The following is a 16,888-nucleotide window of genomic DNA, read 5'->3' on the forward strand; positions in this document are numbered from 1 at the left end:
AACCATATATGTCCATCAATGAGTATTTTCGATTCTTATGCATCCAATAAAGCTACTAAATTAAACCAATTTACCCACTTAGATAAGATCACATATATATTTACTATTACAAGGTATGACAAATGGCAACTCTCTCTTCATGAGACATCAACAATTTAAATATTATATATTAGATCCCACTATTAATCATAATATACAATTATTTAGTTTAATATAAAAATAAAAGAATATTTATGTTTAGTTTCAATATAAATATAATATTTATTTTCGGAATCAATATAAATAGTTTTTAAAAATAATTTTTTTAAAATCTATAATTGTTTTAAAATTAATTTTAAACTATCAAAATACCTTTTTCAATTGAAAAGGTTAAAACCTTAATAAAATTTTAAAAATCACTTTAAAAATTAAAGCAGTTTTAAAGTTAAAACTGTTTAAAATTATTTTAATTTGTCAATATTTTAAATTATTTTAATTAAATATGTTTAGAATTATTAAATTTAATTAAATTTAAAATATATTTACTTAAAAAAGTATATCTTTAATTATAATTAAGTTAAAACATTTTTAAAAAGCATGTTTTAAGACAAATCATTTAAAAAACTTTAATTTTAAATTTTTTAAATTTATATAAAATTTAAAAATGTGTTTAAAAACTAATTACAAATTATTCATTAAAAATGAATATTTTGTAAGGAAAAATGTATAAAAATTAAAACTATTAAGAGTTTGCAATCGAAAACATTTTCAACCCTTTTAAAACTATAAATATTTTTCAATAAAAATTCTAAAATTATTTTAAATTGAGAAGCTAAATAAAAGTATTTAAAACAAAAAATTTCACAAAAAATGTTTTAAAATTTTAAAACTAATAATTATTTAAAAGCAATAATAATATAAATAAACAAAGAAGTTTGGAATAAATATAGAGAGAAAGAGAAGACAGGAAATTTAAAGGTTCCAATTTATTTAAAACATAGATAATGCCAAGCATATATAAAGAGAGAAATAGTCACAACATTACATAACCAAATTAAAAACAAACTGTAAACCCATGTCCAAGCTTCTTATTTAAACCAAACTAAAACTAGATATTATAGATAGGTCCGAAACTTTATATCTAAAGTTAACTGTTTATTGAAGCTTGAAGTAAATGATTCAGACAGCTGCAGCGATGGCTATCACTCAAACTCGTCGTTGAAGTTCAGCAAGGAATCCAGGAAATCCTCATCATCCTGCAGTGATATAGAATTTATTTTTATTTAAATGTAAACAATACAAGCCATTATAAGATTGATTGATGATGATAATAACAATGATATACCTCATAGCTTGATGAATTAGCTCCAACTGGGGCACCATTGTTCGCATTGTTTGCCGAGTTATATACAGCCAGAGCTGGAGCAGGAGCAGGAGCGGGAGCTGGAGCTGGAGCGGGAGCGGAAGCGGGAGCAGGAGCTGGGGCAGTCATCACTTGGAGTACATTGCTGAGTGGGTGAGTGACAGTCACTTGTTCCCCTCCGGTTTGTTGCTATATTACATCACAAAAGATGATATAAATCAGTATGGTTTTAAGCGCGATCATATATATGTAACAAAACTAGAAATTGAAGTTTGCCTTATTAGTGACTGGGTTGGATTCATTGGAACCATCGCCTGCAGCAGGGTTGGGGTTGTTGATCAGCTCTTCAAGTTCACTTTGAACCTAGGCAAAAATCCTCTAACATTGTGAGGATTCATAAGGAAAAATGGTAGCATGCAAAATATGGAGTTAGTGGACTTACCTGCCCAATAGCTTCTTCACTCCAAGGATGGTTATCTTCATCGGACAAGGGATCGGGGAAATCGCAGTTGAGAAGTTCATCCAATGTCGGATAGATTTCCGGGAACAACGAAGGCAAGCAATAGTCGGAATTCTCAACACTCTGCTCACCAGCTTTCTCCTATACCGATAACAAAAAAAAAGCCAACCATTTTGAGAAGAATATAATACTAATTCACTCAATTACTACAATAGAAATGTATTACCTTATTAGCTAACTTTTTCGACTCAAGCACAAGGTCTTGGAGTAAACCATCACCACCTCGTGGTTCATTGCCGAGATTAGGAACATTGTTCAGCAGCTGATCAGAATTAATTTCAGTCAATCTTGTATTGCCAGTTCCTAGTCCTTGAATCAATGTCGAACTGTCAACTGGTGGAATAGGAAACTCTCGCATAAAATCTAGACTATCTAAAGGTGTAGTCCTCATGGTTGGAACATTAATATTCTCATTGTGAGTTCGATTCATTGAACCATAGTCACCGGTGGGACGGGTTTGATTCATTGAGCCATAGTCACCGGTGAGAGGGGGAGCCGACCCATTAAGGAGATGTTCATAAAACCTCATCCCACGATAGCTATTAGCAGCATTGTTGGTGTAACCAGGATTCAGGCTAGGGTAAGAGCTGTTATTCAGACTAGGGTAAGAGCTGCTACTGCTTCCGAAGAGCCCATTACCCAATGTAGCACCCGAAGAGCTGCTATTGAGACTAGGGTGAGACCTGCTACTGCTTCCAAAGAGCCCATTAACCACTGTAGAACCCGAAGAGCTGCTATTCAGACTAGGGTAAGAGCTGCTACCGCTTCCAAAGAGCCCATTACCCAATGTAGAACCCGAAGAATGAAAGCCAGCTGAGCCAAATCGGAACGGTGAAGACGAAGACGGACCAGCATTGTAAAAATCAGGCCTAGCTTGAACCTGGTTTGGGTACGTTAGCGATGAGTTTCCGCCATTCAACAAGCCACTAGAAAACCCACCCCCACCATTCACCGACGAACTCGATCCAATTCCAATTCCAATTCCAATTCCATTTCCATATCCCACGCGATTATTCAGATAGGGATTGTTCAACATGTTGCCACTGCCAGGGAAGAGTGGCTGGTTAGTTTGATTGGACAATAAACGGGATTGTCCATAGCCAAGTGGCTGTTGAGCAGCGTTGCTACTCGAAGCACCAGGATGACCGTAAAACAAGGGTACGCTCCCAGTGGAACTGTGACCCATAAGGCTCTCACGCAAACCAGGATAAGATGCTAATACCCTTAATCGTTCCATGTGTTCCAATCGAGAATACTCTTGAGCAGTTTTCAACAACAAGGGATGACCGGCGGCGAAGTTCGACTTCAGGAACCTGTCGATTACGGCCTTGGATGCAAAACAACCCCTCTCTGCTAGACGCTTTAGGAAGATCCGGTACTTCTGCAAAATTTACACGAGCCAATGGATGCATTAGGGATATATCAGAAAACATGATCTATAAAACAAATATGGAGAATAAAAAAAAATTTAAAGTAAAATATCTTTCTTGTTGGTTATTACCCAAACTGTTTTTTTTTCTTTTATTTGCATGAAGAATTAATCTTTTATTTTATGTTTACATAGCTGTTCTTGCATTGCAATTAAGAATCGATGTAATTTTATGCGGTTAATGTAAAAGTATGAGTTAAAAAATAATTGTAAAAGAAAATTAATGATATTAAAATAAATAACATAAAAATATGTGATATGATTATCATTGTATTTGTAAAAAGTTTACAAATATGTAGAAAAATATAATACATAATATATTAGAATTAAATAGAAATAGTATTTTTAAGTTTATTTTTTTATTTTTATGATGAAATCATGTATAAAAATAATAAGATTTGGAGGAATTTAAAAATATATCTAGAATTAGAAGAATGAATTTCTTCATTATTTTTACTACTAAATAAGTAAATTCAATTTTAAAATTTTAAAATTTTGATTAAAAGAAAATCCTCCTCTAAATCTCTATTCAATTGACCATTTTCATCACATTATCCATTGTTCCTTTTCAATTATCTAATGATACATAATTTTAGTATTTTTTATCTTGAATCTCAAACCCAACTTGAACCCCGAACTAATTTAGAGTTTGGGTTCAAGATTTGGGGTTCCGTAAAAAAATATCAACATTATGTATCAATGACCTGAAAAAATTACTGAAATGTCATTAAATAATTAAAATTGACTATAAATAATGTGGTAGAAAGATCCATAAAATAATTTCTCCTAAAATTTATATATCAAAATAGACTTAAATTTTATCATCTCACTTTTGGTAAATCTATGTTTATAATCTCAAAGTATTTATAAAATTTCATTTTCTAGTTTTTCAAAAATTATAAAGTCACGAAAAATAACATGTATATTCAAAATTTATTTTTGGAAGGAAAAATATATAAAATATAAAAAAATTGAAACAAATGTAGGACTTGACAAAATAGACTGGATACCATATATAAAAACAGCATTCCTTAGTACAAGTCTAAGGTTAATTCATTAAAAACTGTGTTAATTTATCAAAAATGATATAAGTAAATAATCAAAGCCAAAATCAAACCTGTAAATGACTAGCCACATTTTCCCTGGTTAAGCCTGTCGAATTCATACGCTCAAGGATCTTCTTTGGGACAGCTCCTGCTTGTGTTAAACATGAATAAAAAAATCATAATATATTAACAAAATCAACAAATTAACATAAAATATGACCAATATATATATATGTACATACTTTCAAGGCCAATTTGGCGTAGGGCTTCCAAGAACTGGTTATGAAGTGTATTCGTCCAAACAATCTTATGCTTCTTAGTCTTTTTTGGAGGTGGAGACTTCGATTCATCATCGTTATCATCCTTGTCCCTACCTTTGCCAGATGCACCTTTTCTTTTCGATCCATTCTTGGGATCGTTCTTTTCGTTATTCACCGATGACACCGACTTCGTGTTGCCACCGAGGGATAGTTTCCCGTCCGCTGGTGACGACGACGAAGATTCCCTGTCCATGTCTTCGATGAGCAAGGATTTACCTTTCTTAGCAGCAACAGCGTATTGCCATACGTTCTTTAACCCAACAGGGTCTACTGGTTTAACTATAAAGAACACAGCACCTCCTGCTAAGCTCTCTAGCATCACATTTTCATCGTCATCCGAGGACATTACTACATAACCAACAAGAACAACATTAGATATGTAATGAAATCATGAAAATAACGAAGAGATAAGATCTACTCACTGATGACAGGCAGTTTAAACTCTTTGTTGATTCGTTTTTGAAGCTCAATCCCATTCATTCCAGGCATATGGAGATCAGTGACCACTAGGTCAATACTTGGATTTGATCTAAGAACAGACAAAGCAGCTGCCGGTGTTTTAACACTCGTAACTGAGAACATACAGACAAGAAACAAGAAAAAATTAGTTCAAAATCACGCACACACACGTATATGTATGGATATATGTATGTATGTCTGTATGTACCTTCATATCGGAACTCTCTTAACATGGCAGAAACAATAGCCAATGAAGTAGAATCATCATCAACAACCAAGATAGTGATCTTCATAGCAGGAGAGTTGACACTTCTAGTAGAAACCATTTTTTTTTTCTCTTCTTGTTTGTTTTTTTGGAAGGCTTAATAGTATGAGTTTAAGAGCGACAATAGAACAGTTATATATACACTGAGTACCCCATATAAGCAATCCGTGGCTTGATATTTGGTGGTACACGTGGCAGCCAAACAAAAATTCGGCCGTTACTTTTTACATTTTTTGGAACATGAAATTATGTATTTTTGTGTGTGTGTGCGTAGGGAGTTTGGAAATTAAAAAAAAAAAAAAAACCAGCGATGACAACAAATAGTGGAGTGAGCCCCCAGAAATTTCATACCAATTTATGGCCAAAATCCAGCTCAGAATCTAAATATAAATGAAATTTACCAAATATAAGACGTTCTTACTAGGCAATTTGTTGTGTGAATGCTTTGTGTTCAAACCCTCTTCTTATGGTTCAACATATTTTCCTTTTTTGGAGTGCTTATCCTATTAATTTATAAAAATCGAGTTCCGATAATTCAAAAAATATATATTTTTATTAATTTAAATCATACACGTAAATTAAAAATGTTACAATTCTATCGCTAAATATATGTAACATATATTAATCTAGATTTTCGATTTCTTTAATCCTTATTATATATGCATTTTTTAAAAGAAATCAAGAAAATATATAAATTTTATAATAAGTGCATGTATTAATATTGGTAACATGTCAAATAACGGTATTTAAATCTTTATCTTAAATATTGTTGATGCGGAATACATTATCTTCAAATAATCTTGAATAATAGTATTTAACGATATTATTTTCAAATTCTTTAATCCTTTTATATATGCATTTTTACTGATTGTGTTACAAGTGTATCTATTAATGCTGGTAACATGCATAACAATCGTATCTTATTTGTAATATTATTGACGTGGAATGCATATCTAGAATAACGGTATTTAACGATATAACGATTTATCTTATGTTTAATATTGTCAACGCAGAACACGTTACTTTTTTTTGACAATATCCAAAATAACGGTATCTAACGATATAATGGTAAATGATCATAACTCAACTATAAGATCATTGTTGTAGAACTCATTACCTTTTTAAAATTATCTAAAATGACGGTATTTAAGGATATAACAATCATTACTCAACTACAACATCATTAACGTGGAACACGTTTTTTAAATATTACGAAATAACGACAATTAACTGTATAACGGCCGTACATTATCTATGATATTTATTGATGTGAAGTATGTTGCATTTTAACAAATCAGAATAATGATATTGAACGATATAACAATCATATTTCGCACGTTATATTATTATCACGTAATGTTCCAAAATAACGATCGATATAACGATCGTACTTTACGTATACTTGTTTTTGTCCTAGATCTAGTACCAGAGAAAGAATTAGTGTATTAGTTTCTATTTATAACTTTTTCCCAATCTTCAAGTCCGAAGAGAAAAGTATGTAAGCGTGCTTGAACCTATAATACCTTTCTAATTTTGTTATAGTAGCAATATCAACTGAGCTAAAGCTCAATCGATAATATATTAATTTTAAATATTGTTTAATCGTATAAATATTATACATGAACTCGTTTACTATTATTTTAGATTATATTATTACTCATTGACAATTTTAAATGCATAAAATTCAATATATACAAAAATTACGATGTGACAAGGAGAAATTTTGATTTGGTACAAACTTCGATTTTGATTTAATTTTCGCTTTACTCAATATTAAATTTATTTTATTTTAATATTTATATAATTAATTTAAAATTAAGTCATGTCTAATTTTAGACCAAAAATCTCATACTAAAACCTTATAAACCGGACAATGAAACATTGGTTGAATGGTATGGTTGAGATTTTAGGAATTTTGATATCCTAAATTCGAGTTTTGTCAAATTTAAATGTGTGGGTTTTTCGTCAAATATATTACAATTAATTAAATTCGAGTTTTTTATTCTATTAATTATTCAATTCAGTACTTATAATATAATTTGCTGTTTTTATTTTTATTTTTTAACTTACAAACCATAGGACTCCACTTGCTGGGCCACGGTCAAGGACTTTTTTCTGATTCCCACCCGTGCATGAAGAGTTAAAAAGTGGACTGAAATAAATGTGAGATAACCCCATGTTTATCCAATAATAATGATAAAGTAAAATTACTCCCATATGAAATCCTTTTATATTTACTCCATTCATTAATTCAATTTTGTTTTTATATAAAAGAAAATTTGAATTTAAACTGATTAAAATTAATTAAAATTTTCATATAAATCCCAAAATTTAACACAACGAAGCAACAATTGTTAAATTAGAAAAGACATAAGAGATGGAAGGAAAATAAAACTATGTTCTGTACCCACTGTTTGTAGTAAAACCATTTCCATATAAAAAATTAAATTTTAAAAAATAGAAAAGGTTTTATTGTCATTTAATACTAATATCTAATTAATTAAGAGAGAAATTAAGTTTTAACTCAAAATGGAGCAAAAACGAAATGGCAATTTTGTCTTCTCCTAATTAATGATTTAAACTAATTAATTACAATAAGTTTTGTTTCCTTTTATATTTTTTGAGGAAATTAAGTCTTGTTTCAATGTCCACTGTTTTACTAAACAAAAACAGTACCGGTGTTGTTTCATCTGGAGAAATTGAGATGTGTTTGGCTACAAATTTTCTCGTTTCGTAGGTTAATATTTGGTTAAATTGCTTGTCAGGTCCCTACATTACAGGGTCTCGATAAAATTAGTCTTTATATTGTTAAAAAAGAATCAAATAAGTCCAAATTACAACAGAATTGACATTTACTATATAAAAATGTCTTGAATTTTTTAATTGTTGTTCAATTCCAAACAAAATATTTCACTTATAGAAATTTTAAAATATTAACTTTGTCAAACAACAAATGATTTTTTTATAATAGTGATGTTATCTCTATTCCAATTTGACATTGTTTGATTCTTTTAATAGTATAGAGACTAAATTAATCCACTTAATAACAAGGAATTTAATCATGTCCCTATAATAAAGGGACATCTTAAATCTTCTTTATGTTAGCATGTCTCAAAATATGATACATAATTGAGAGACTTGTATAAGTTATTGTACAGAGAGTTTGAACACTTAATTTGTTGTAGTGAGGAACTTTATTGTACAATTCTTTTTTTATAGTAAAACTCGTTATATTGTAGTTTTACTTGTTGAATTCACATGGGTGAATCTAATTGTGGGAGTATTAGGCTTTTTCGGTTTGTAAAAATTGAATGTTGATAATGGTAATATAAAATGATCACACAGAGTAATGAGAAAGAAAAATAAAACACGCAAAAATTTTACATGGAAACAATGAAAAATAAAACACGCAAAAATTTTACATGGAAACCTTTTCGGGAAAAAAAACCATTGGCAGAGGAGAAGAAAATTCACTAATGTTAAAATTCGAATGATACAAGAGAAGTTTCGATTACACCTATTTAAAGGTTGAAAAACTTTATTCTAATCAATGTCAAATAAAAGAAGAGTGGTTATATATGGATTCTACTTGTGCAATCAATGTCAAATAAAAGAAAAGTAGTTCTATATGGATCTTACTTGTGCTACTTGATCTGTACCTCATTCGGCCATCGTCATTCGCCTCCACAGATCCCCTTATTTTGCCACTATATTTTATTTCTTTAACAATAATTTGAATCACACAACTCTAGCATAAAAAGTGTAAAAGTGAGGAAATTGTCACAAATGTGTAATAGATTTAGAATCAGTTGTTATAAGTGTTGAAGATGATGAATATTTCTCATTGAGTGAGGCTTCGCAGCCGTGGAGAAACTAAATTGCGTAAACAAACCTCGTGTCTCTTGTTTTTGTTCTATTTTATCGTAGTGCTTGAAGGAGTGTCCACTCCCTTAGCCATTCCTTTCAATCACATAGCTTTATCTCAACAACTTCAAATTTGTAACTACAAATTGTTACACAAAATAGCATTGTCTGAAAAAAAAAATCCAATAGAGGAGTAAGACAAACTTATAATAACCACAACACTAGAATGTTAAAAAACTAACCAAATTTGGTTAACAACTAGTAATTGTATCCTAACTCTGCCACAATGAACTACGATTAACCAATTAAGCATTGCTAAAGGACCCTAGGATACCCTACCGCATTAATGGTGTACGAAAAATAAAGTGTTAGATGACCAATCCTCTTCTTTCTCATCTTAAAGTCCAATCTCACGATTATCTTTACATATTGTTATTTTTTTTTATTATGTATTATATTTTATATTTATTTACAACTTTTTGTATTTAAATTTTATTTCGTTGGCTGGATAAGATGAATTTATGACAATTTTTTTTTATCAATTCTAATTAATTAATTGAGTCTTTGGGTTGGGTTATTTAGATATTTAATTATTTGGGTTGAGTTTGGTTTTATATGAGTATTGAGTGTTTGGATTAGAGGTGCTCATGGTTCGGGCCGGGCCCATAAAAAATTTCGGCTCGGGCCCGACCCGAAATATGGGCCTAAGATTTTGTCCAGGCCCGGCCCGGGAAAAAAATCATAAGCCCGGGCCGGGCCCGCCCATTTTATTTTAAAATTTTAAAAATTAAAAATATATTTTAAAATTAAAAAATTAAAAAAAGTATTTTAAAATATTTTAAAATTAAAAATTAAAAAAGTATTTTAAAATATTTTAAAATTTAAAAAATTAAAAAGTATGTAAAAATATTTTAAAATTAAAAAAATAAATATATTTATTATATCGGGCCGGGCCGAAAAAAGTGGTGCACAAAGCCCGGCCCGTTTTCTAAACGGGCCTCATTTTTTTGCCCAAGCCCATATTTCGGACGGGCCATCGGGCCGGGCCGGGCCGCCCGACCCATAAGCACCTCTAGTTTGGATATGGGTTTGGAATGGATATTTATTATCTAAAAAAGGTAAATATATTTTCGGGTACTTGAGTTTGATTTCAATATATAAACCGGTACTTATATTTTGTTTTGCTTCATATTGGTACCTAATTTTGATTTCATCCACACATTTTAGTCCATATTTATAACTCCTTTAAAATTGGCTTACTCAGTTTGGATATCCAAAATTGATAATTAACCGAATAAACCCTAAATTTGATTAAACTAACCAAATAAACCAAATTTATTTTGATTAAATCATTTTTATTTTATTAATTCGATTCATCTAACTTTCTACCCACCTTATGGGTGATAATTAATGGTATGTTTGATAAACTGAAAATTTAAATGTTGAAAAATAATTTTTATTTTACTATTAAATTTTATAAGTGCTGAATTTATATTAGAAAACCGAGTGGTCAATTAATAAATACAAGTATTGAATATAATTATGTTGTTTGATAAAACATTGATTTTTAAAATATAATATATTTTAAATTTTAATCTTATTAATATAATATTTTATATGATTTTGGATAGTTTTGGATGAAAGATAAATATATTAATTTGAATATTTTATTTTTCAAAAAGAAATTTATTTCAAAATTTTAATAAAATAAAATCAACTTAATATTTTCTATATCAAGTAAAAATTAAAATAATTATCAACACTTCTAAAATATTAAATAGTAAAAAAATTCATTTTTGAAAATGAATCAAATACCCCAAATAAAAATTATGTTAAAAAGATAACTAAATTAATTTTAAAACCTAAATAACAAAAAATTTATTCATTAAAAAAATACTACATGGTGATGACTAGAATTACTCATGGGTTAGATAAGATTTGGCCAAGGCCCAATTCTAAAAATTTTCCAAGCTTGGTCCGAGCTCGACTTGGCCCGCCCAAAAATGCATATTACTTTTTAAAAATAATAAAATATATTATATTTATAATTATATACTTTTTAATAATTAAATTTAAAGAAATTGTTTTCATTCGAACCGAATTGGGCCGTGAACAAAACCCTTTATTTAAGCCCTGCCCAAATTGGACCAGATGGGCCGCCCAGCCCAAGGAGAGCTAGGAATTTTCGTTTTAGATCTTATTGGGGGGAGAGGGTGCAGGTGGTGGTCCACACGGTGTAACGCGGCAATAAACTATGGTAGGAGGTTGGCTTCCACCGCCCAGGGACCACCGCCGCTTTGTATTTTAGGGATGAATAGCGGGGAAAGTGGCAGTTGAGGGAAGGTATTAACTGTCAACAGTGTGTCGGAAATCGTGACGTCACTCTGAAAAGTTTCCCTTCACTGTGCCTTGTTTTCTTCCTTACGGTGATGTGAAAAATCTTTCCTGTCTTTTCTATTTCATTGCCCATTCGTTTTTTCTTTTTTTTTTAAATGCAATATTTATAATATAAACATTTGAGAGGTGAAAATAAGAAATTTGGCATTGAAAAGACCAAAATAAATTATAAACTTTTTTGAGAAATTTCATTTGAAAAGGATTAAAATGAAACCAAAATTTAATTGAACAGATAAGATAAATCTTTATTATGAAAAAGAAAGTTTATGAAGTGACCAAAGAACGGTCGTGGAAGTAAGTCATTGAATTGGATTATGCTGAAACTGTCCAACTGTGGCTTGGCTTTTGACTTGGACCACAATCCATTCCAGAAAATACAGATTAATCCAACAGCCAAAATCGCCACGTTTCCTTCTCTGATTGAACCACAACTTGTCGGAAAATTAGTACACTTGGCTAAGAAACCTAGTCTTATGTTTTGTCCCTCTAATCTCCGTAACTCCACACCCTGGATTTTCCGTGTTTGCTTAATATCTAAAAATCTATATATATAATAAGACGCCCTTTCACAGTTGCTTGAAGCAGAAAAAGAAAGCTCATTTAGTTAATACTTTTCCTTGCATTTCCAAATTCGGAAGTTCATAAAGCAAGTGATTTCCTAAAATACTTGATACTAAGAGCGAATATCCTTTTCTTGAAATATACTCTTTTCAAGTCAAAAGCTTTGTTTAACTGAAACTTAAACTGATTTACTGTTTGGGTTTTTTTTAAAATGGATTTTTTAGTTCAAGATTATGATATGGTTGATTCTGGGTCGGTTTCTGAAAGTGGAACTGATCGTCCGGTGAATTTTTCCGATGACTATGTGATGTTAGCTTCGAGTTATCCAAAGAGGCGAGCTGGGAGGAAGAAGTTCCGGGAGACTCGACACCCGGTGTACCGTGGAGTTCGCCGGAGGAATCCCGGGAAGTGGGTTTCTGAAGTGAGGGAGCCTAATAAGAAGTCGAGGATTTGGCTTGGAACTTTCCCGACGGCGGATATGGCGGCGCGTGCTCACGACGTGGCAGCTATAGCACTGAGAGGGAAGTCAGCTTGTTTGAACTTCGCTGACTCAGCTTGGAATCTTCCGGTCCCGGCTTCTTCCGACCGAAAGGATATCCAAAAGACGGTGGCGGAGGTGGCGGAGACTTTCAGAACGGCTGAGCATTCGAGCGGGAATTCTAGAAACGATGCAAAGAGAAGTGAAAACACGGAGATGGAGAAAGGGTTTTACTTGGACGAAGAAGCGTTGTTTGGGACACAAAGATTTTGGGCAAATATGGCTGCCGGTATGATGATGTCACCTCCTCGTTCCGGTCATGACGGAGGATGGGAAGAACATGAAGTCGATGATTATGTACCTTTATGGAGTTATTCTATTTAAAAGTAAATTTTTTCAGACATTTTCAAGCATTCATTGGAATTTTTAGTTCACAGAAATCGCCACCGGCAATTGCCCTTTATGTTTTGTACGTACAACGATTTTTTTGGATTGTACGGGTAGTGCTGTAAGTAAAAAGATTAATGTGTATATATACGTCATAGCTTCTCCAAACAATAAATTTATAGCTTCATATCTATTTTACCATTGATATTCAAAGTTGTTCCAATAATAAGTAGAATTATTAGGGAAATTTTTATATTAGAAGTTAAATTATATATTCTATCCTCTGCTCAAAAAAAATACATATATCTAATTTTATTGTTAAAAATAAGTTATTATATATCGGTATAAGATACAAGTAACACGTCACATGTGACTTTCTGATTATTTCGTCAATCATGTCGCATTTCTGTTAAAATTTTAACCTTCACTTGTAATTCAAAAAAGATATATAAAGATTAATTTACTAGAAATATATGGATCTCTAAAGTATTTTTACGAGGATGGGAAGCTTCAAGAACTTTAAGTTAAAGCTAAGCTTAGCCCAAGTATTAGTAAGTAATTTTAAATCAAATGGGCTTCTGGGCCAGCCTTTGAATAGGCTAAGCTTCGGCCTTTTTGTCCAAAGATGGAAGATTTGAATACAATCCCTTTTATCACTCCACCAATGATTCAGTTGACAACTTCAGTGTATGTTATTATAAGTTAATGCAACAACAGACAACAAATTCGAATGTAAAAGATACAAAGCTTGCTTACATATTTTTCCATCCTTCATAATCATACAGAAGACTGACTAATCAAGCAATGCAAGTAAAAACAAGCTTAGTTTAAAGATTCAACACAAAAAATTTACATTGAAATTGGATAGAAGCCTTTGTGAATATTACCGATCACCTCGGGAAAAACAAAGACCGGAGCCTAAAAAACTTGGAGACTTCGATTACGACACATACCCTTGCATTGCGAAGAAAACACCAACCATATCGGTAAACAAAATGTCAAGCAGTCCGGTGATCGTTGCATCATGCACAAGTGAGTTGGATCGTTTCACCATTCAGTTCATGCACGAGTGGAATGAAGAAATATCACTTTATTTTCTTGAGGAGAGTTGAGGTCCTGAACTCGGCATCATCCTGGACAAAGCTCCAGCAGAAGTAAGTAAGAGGGATACTGACAGCATGCCACAGAGCGTGTGCATCTACAAACCCTTTATAAGGTGGAAAGTCTAATATTTCCAAGAACACAACAAGGCTTCCCCACACAACAAACAGCCAAACCTTCCAGCGTGATGGATGGCTAGTTATGCCGGCCCAAATTCCCCATATGAGAAGTTGAGCCACACCCATGGCCATACAAACTTTCATATTTAGACCTGCAAAACAAATCCAGCTTGTAACTAGAGTGCAACATGATAGAAAGTTCAGATGGACTAAAACTAGCAATTATACGAGTGGTTTGGACTGAAAATATCAAACTGCACCAGCGAATTAATGAATGTCGACAATATTGTTTTACGAGGGTAACAAAAAAAAGAAATACCATAATCAAGTTTGTAGAAGTTCAGATACAAGATGTGTGTTGTTACAAACGCAACCAACGGAGCAGCAACCATGACTCTTGAAGCTTCATCTCTCAAATCGAACACTCGTAATATCGCTAGAATAAGACTATACCCAACTAACGCAACAGCAGACGAATAATCTAGCTTCTCTGTCAACTCAACATCTCTACAAATAAAAGGAATCAATGATATCATGCAAAGTTATAAGAATACTCAGCTCGATATGCTTCTTCTTCTTTATTATTTTTTCTTTTTTTTTGTTTTCTCTCACCATTACTTGCCAAAGACAAAAAAACAAAGGCTTCTATGAGTAAGAACCTGATCAAGGCCTAACAGATTAGGTGCAATGTATAAGACTATGGGGTCAAAGTATATTGCTTACCGACTGTGAAAAATGGCACTCCAGAACCAGAAGTTCATAGCCAAGATGGCGTAGATATGCCACAAGCAAGTATATTCATAATAAGTCTTTTTATCAGGCCTCAAAGGCAACTTATAGTTAATAAGGATAAAAAAGGAGAGCCAACCATGAAACTGTACAGCAAGACTTAGTGCAGAGAAAGCTACAGCAACTGGTTCCTAAAAAAAAACACCATGAACTCAAAACAATCACTAACAAGAACAAGAATCTAACAAAAATGACACCAAGGTGATGATATGGTACGAACCTGTATCCCATAAACACGTTGAAAAGGCCATTTTCCATGATATTTGATGGGTTTATTCCCCAGTTTTTCCCTCTGTTCTTCTCTAGTAATCATACAATGGTACTGACAATCAGTACGGCAATCCCATTGCTTCCATTTTTGATATAGGGGTTCTTGTAAATACCATGGACCATCAATGGGTTTCCCATCGGATGAGAATTTACAGTGTTGAAAACACTTTTCCCCTACGCATCCACTCTTCTCACACTCTTCCAAACAAGCCCTAAACACCCAAATTAATAAGCAAGTTAAATTGCCGGGAAAATTAAAAAAAGATACGGTCTTTAAATTAACTCAATAAAAGAAATATTCTAAATATAGCAAATTTCAACACCATAAAAACTTTAAAAAACGGAAATTAAAATGGGTTTTCTTTTATAAGAATATATTCTTCTTTCAAGTGTTTATTACTAGTAAAATCCAACCCCATTTAGAATTGAATTTAAACAACCTAAAAATGTAGATTTTGCATCATAAAATTATCCAAATTTTCCTTCAAAAAACGATTATATTTTTCTTTTTCCTATCAAACATAAAAGAATTAAATTTATATTACTGAAGCTGCGATTCAAAATCGAGTCAGAAACTTACTTGTAAATTGGATCAGCATCACCTTCGCTGGCGTTAAGTGACGATACGAGAAAGGAAAGTACAAAAATTATCAGAATTAAACGGCAAGGAGCCATTTGATTCATAGGCCAAAAGAAAAGTAAACAGAGAAAAGAGAGAGAAAAAAAAAAGAATGATTCGACGTTTTTTTTTCTACAGAATTAGCGATTGTTGATTGAGGTTCCAGAGATGACGTGGTGGATTCCGTCCCATAGAATCGAAAAGATAATATAAATATGGAAAGAGAGAGAGAGAGAGAGAGAGAGTTTTGACGAACCGAGTTGAAGTGGTACAACGAACTCAGTAGAGAAAGAGGTGAGTCAGAGAATCAACGAGTTATGGATTTCTTTTTTTTTTTTTTCGGTTATGGAGAATCGTGACCGTGAACGTGAAGGGTGGGTTTGTTTTTCTTTTTTTTCCAGAGACCAGAATCTCGTGATTAGATGACCTCAGTAGGCTATCCGTCGCATGACACGTGGGTGTAAATGATTTTTTTGGGCAAAAATGACATACGATGTCATAGATAATGACGCCTATGCCCTTTTGACAAATCTTTAAACGGCGGCGTTTCTTTGCTGTCTTTCAAAGTAGCTGTTTGGTTACAACTTCCACGTGTGTCATAAATGAAAGTTCAAGAAAAGGGTTATTCTACCATTTGGTACCTAAATTTAGTTTTAATATTTAATTTGGTATTTGAGTTTTTTTTTTTTCAATTTGGTGTTGGCTTCAACATTCAAATTGATACCTGAATTTTTTTTTATCCTGATTTGGTACTTCAATGTTCAAATTGGCATTTAATTTTTTTATCCCAATTAAGCCCTTAAGTTTGAATTTAATGTTAAATTTGATATCTAAATTTTTTATCTCAATTAAGTACCAATAATTTTTTACTAGAGCACACATGTTAAACAATAGGGTAAATTAAAGTTTACGTTTTAGTTAC

The 16,888-nt window shown here is 32.0% G+C and overlaps 4 protein-coding genes across 4 annotated transcripts; 1 reads left to right on the forward strand and 3 right to left on the reverse strand.

Annotated features, from left to right (window-relative positions):
• Positions 1 to 1,600: 1,600 nt before the first annotated feature.
• LOC128035536 (uncharacterized) lies at positions 1,601 to 3,850 on the reverse strand. Its single transcript, XM_052625321.1, has 4 exons — positions 3,830 to 3,850; positions 2,029 to 3,243; positions 1,785 to 1,943; positions 1,601 to 1,705 (listed from the first exon to the last, which is right to left on the reverse strand). Exons 1-4 carry the CDS (start codon positions 3,848 to 3,850, stop codon positions 1,601 to 1,603), a joined length of 1,500 nt encoding a protein of 499 aa, XP_052481281.1.
• A 552-nt stretch (positions 3,851 to 4,402) lies between these two features.
• LOC105765572 (two-component response regulator ARR1) lies at positions 4,403 to 5,442 on the reverse strand. Its single transcript, XM_012584755.2, has 4 exons — positions 5,325 to 5,442; positions 5,080 to 5,229; positions 4,580 to 5,005; positions 4,403 to 4,485 (listed from the first exon to the last, which is right to left on the reverse strand). The coding sequence occupies exons 1-4, from the start codon at positions 5,440 to 5,442 to the stop codon at positions 4,403 to 4,405; spliced, it is 777 nt and encodes a 258-aa protein (XP_012440209.2).
• Positions 5,443 to 12,210: 6,768 nt separating this feature from the next.
• LOC105765573 (dehydration-responsive element-binding protein 1D) lies at positions 12,211 to 13,273 on the forward strand. Its single transcript, XM_012584757.2, has one exon. It carries the CDS (start codon positions 12,415 to 12,417, stop codon positions 13,063 to 13,065), a length of 651 nt encoding a protein of 216 aa, XP_012440211.1. The 5' UTR covers positions 12,211 to 12,414; the 3' UTR covers positions 13,066 to 13,273.
• Positions 13,274 to 13,736: 463 nt separating this feature from the next.
• Positions 13,737 to 16,344, reverse strand: LOC105765574 (uncharacterized). Its single transcript, XM_012584759.2, has 5 exons — positions 15,928 to 16,344; positions 15,298 to 15,559; positions 15,012 to 15,208; positions 14,608 to 14,795; positions 13,737 to 14,440 (listed from the first exon to the last, which is right to left on the reverse strand). The coding sequence occupies exons 1-5, from the start codon at positions 16,029 to 16,031 to the stop codon at positions 14,154 to 14,156; spliced, it is 1,038 nt and encodes a 345-aa protein (XP_012440213.1). The 5' UTR covers positions 16,032 to 16,344; the 3' UTR covers positions 13,737 to 14,153.
• Between the last annotated feature and the right edge of the window lie 544 nt (positions 16,345 to 16,888).

Source organism: Gossypium raimondii, chromosome 12 (assembly GCF_025698545.1).
Source record: "Gossypium raimondii isolate GPD5lz chromosome 12, ASM2569854v1, whole genome shotgun sequence".
Classification (NCBI taxonomy): Eukaryota; Viridiplantae; Streptophyta; class Magnoliopsida; order Malvales; family Malvaceae; genus Gossypium; species Gossypium raimondii.

Excerpts from the sequence above, each read along its gene's own strand:
- LOC105765574 (XM_012584759.2), bottom strand. The coding sequence starts at position 16,031 with ATGAATCAAATGGCTCCTTGCCGTTTAATTCTGATAATTTTTGTACTT. Across the intron at positions 15,209-15,297 it reads AACGTGTTTATGGGATACAG|GAACCAGTTGCTGTAGCTTT; the intron begins GTTCGTACCATA and ends GTTTTTTTTTAG. Across the intron at positions 14,796-15,011 it reads AGTGCCATTTTTCACAGTCG|AGATGTTGAGTTGACAGAGA; the intron begins GTAAGCAATATA and ends TTTTATTTGTAG.
- LOC128035536 (XM_052625321.1), bottom strand. The coding sequence starts at position 3,850 with ATGGATAATGTGATGAAAATG. Across the intron at positions 3,244-3,829 it reads TGGATAATGTGATGAAAATG|AAGTACCGGATCTTCCTAAA; the intron begins GTCAATTGAATA and ends TAAATTTTGCAG. Across the intron at positions 1,944-2,028 it reads CGAAAAAGTTAGCTAATAAG|GAGAAAGCTGGTGAGCAGAG; the intron begins GTAATACATTTC and ends TTATCGGTATAG.
- LOC105765572 (XM_012584755.2), bottom strand. The coding sequence starts at position 5,442 with ATGGTTTCTACTAGAAGTGTCAACTCTCCTGCTATGAAGATCACTATC. Across the intron at positions 5,230-5,324 it reads AAGAGAGTTCCGATATGAAG|TTACGAGTGTTAAAACACCG; the intron begins GTACATACAGAC and ends GTATGTTCTCAG. Across the intron at positions 4,486-4,579 it reads ACGCCAAATTGGCCTTGAAA|GAGCTGTCCCAAAGAAGATC; the intron begins GTATGTACATAT and ends TAACACAAGCAG.
- LOC105765573 (XM_012584757.2), top strand. The coding sequence starts at position 12,415 with ATGGATTTTTTAGTTCAAGATTATGATATGGTTGATTCTGGGTCGGTT.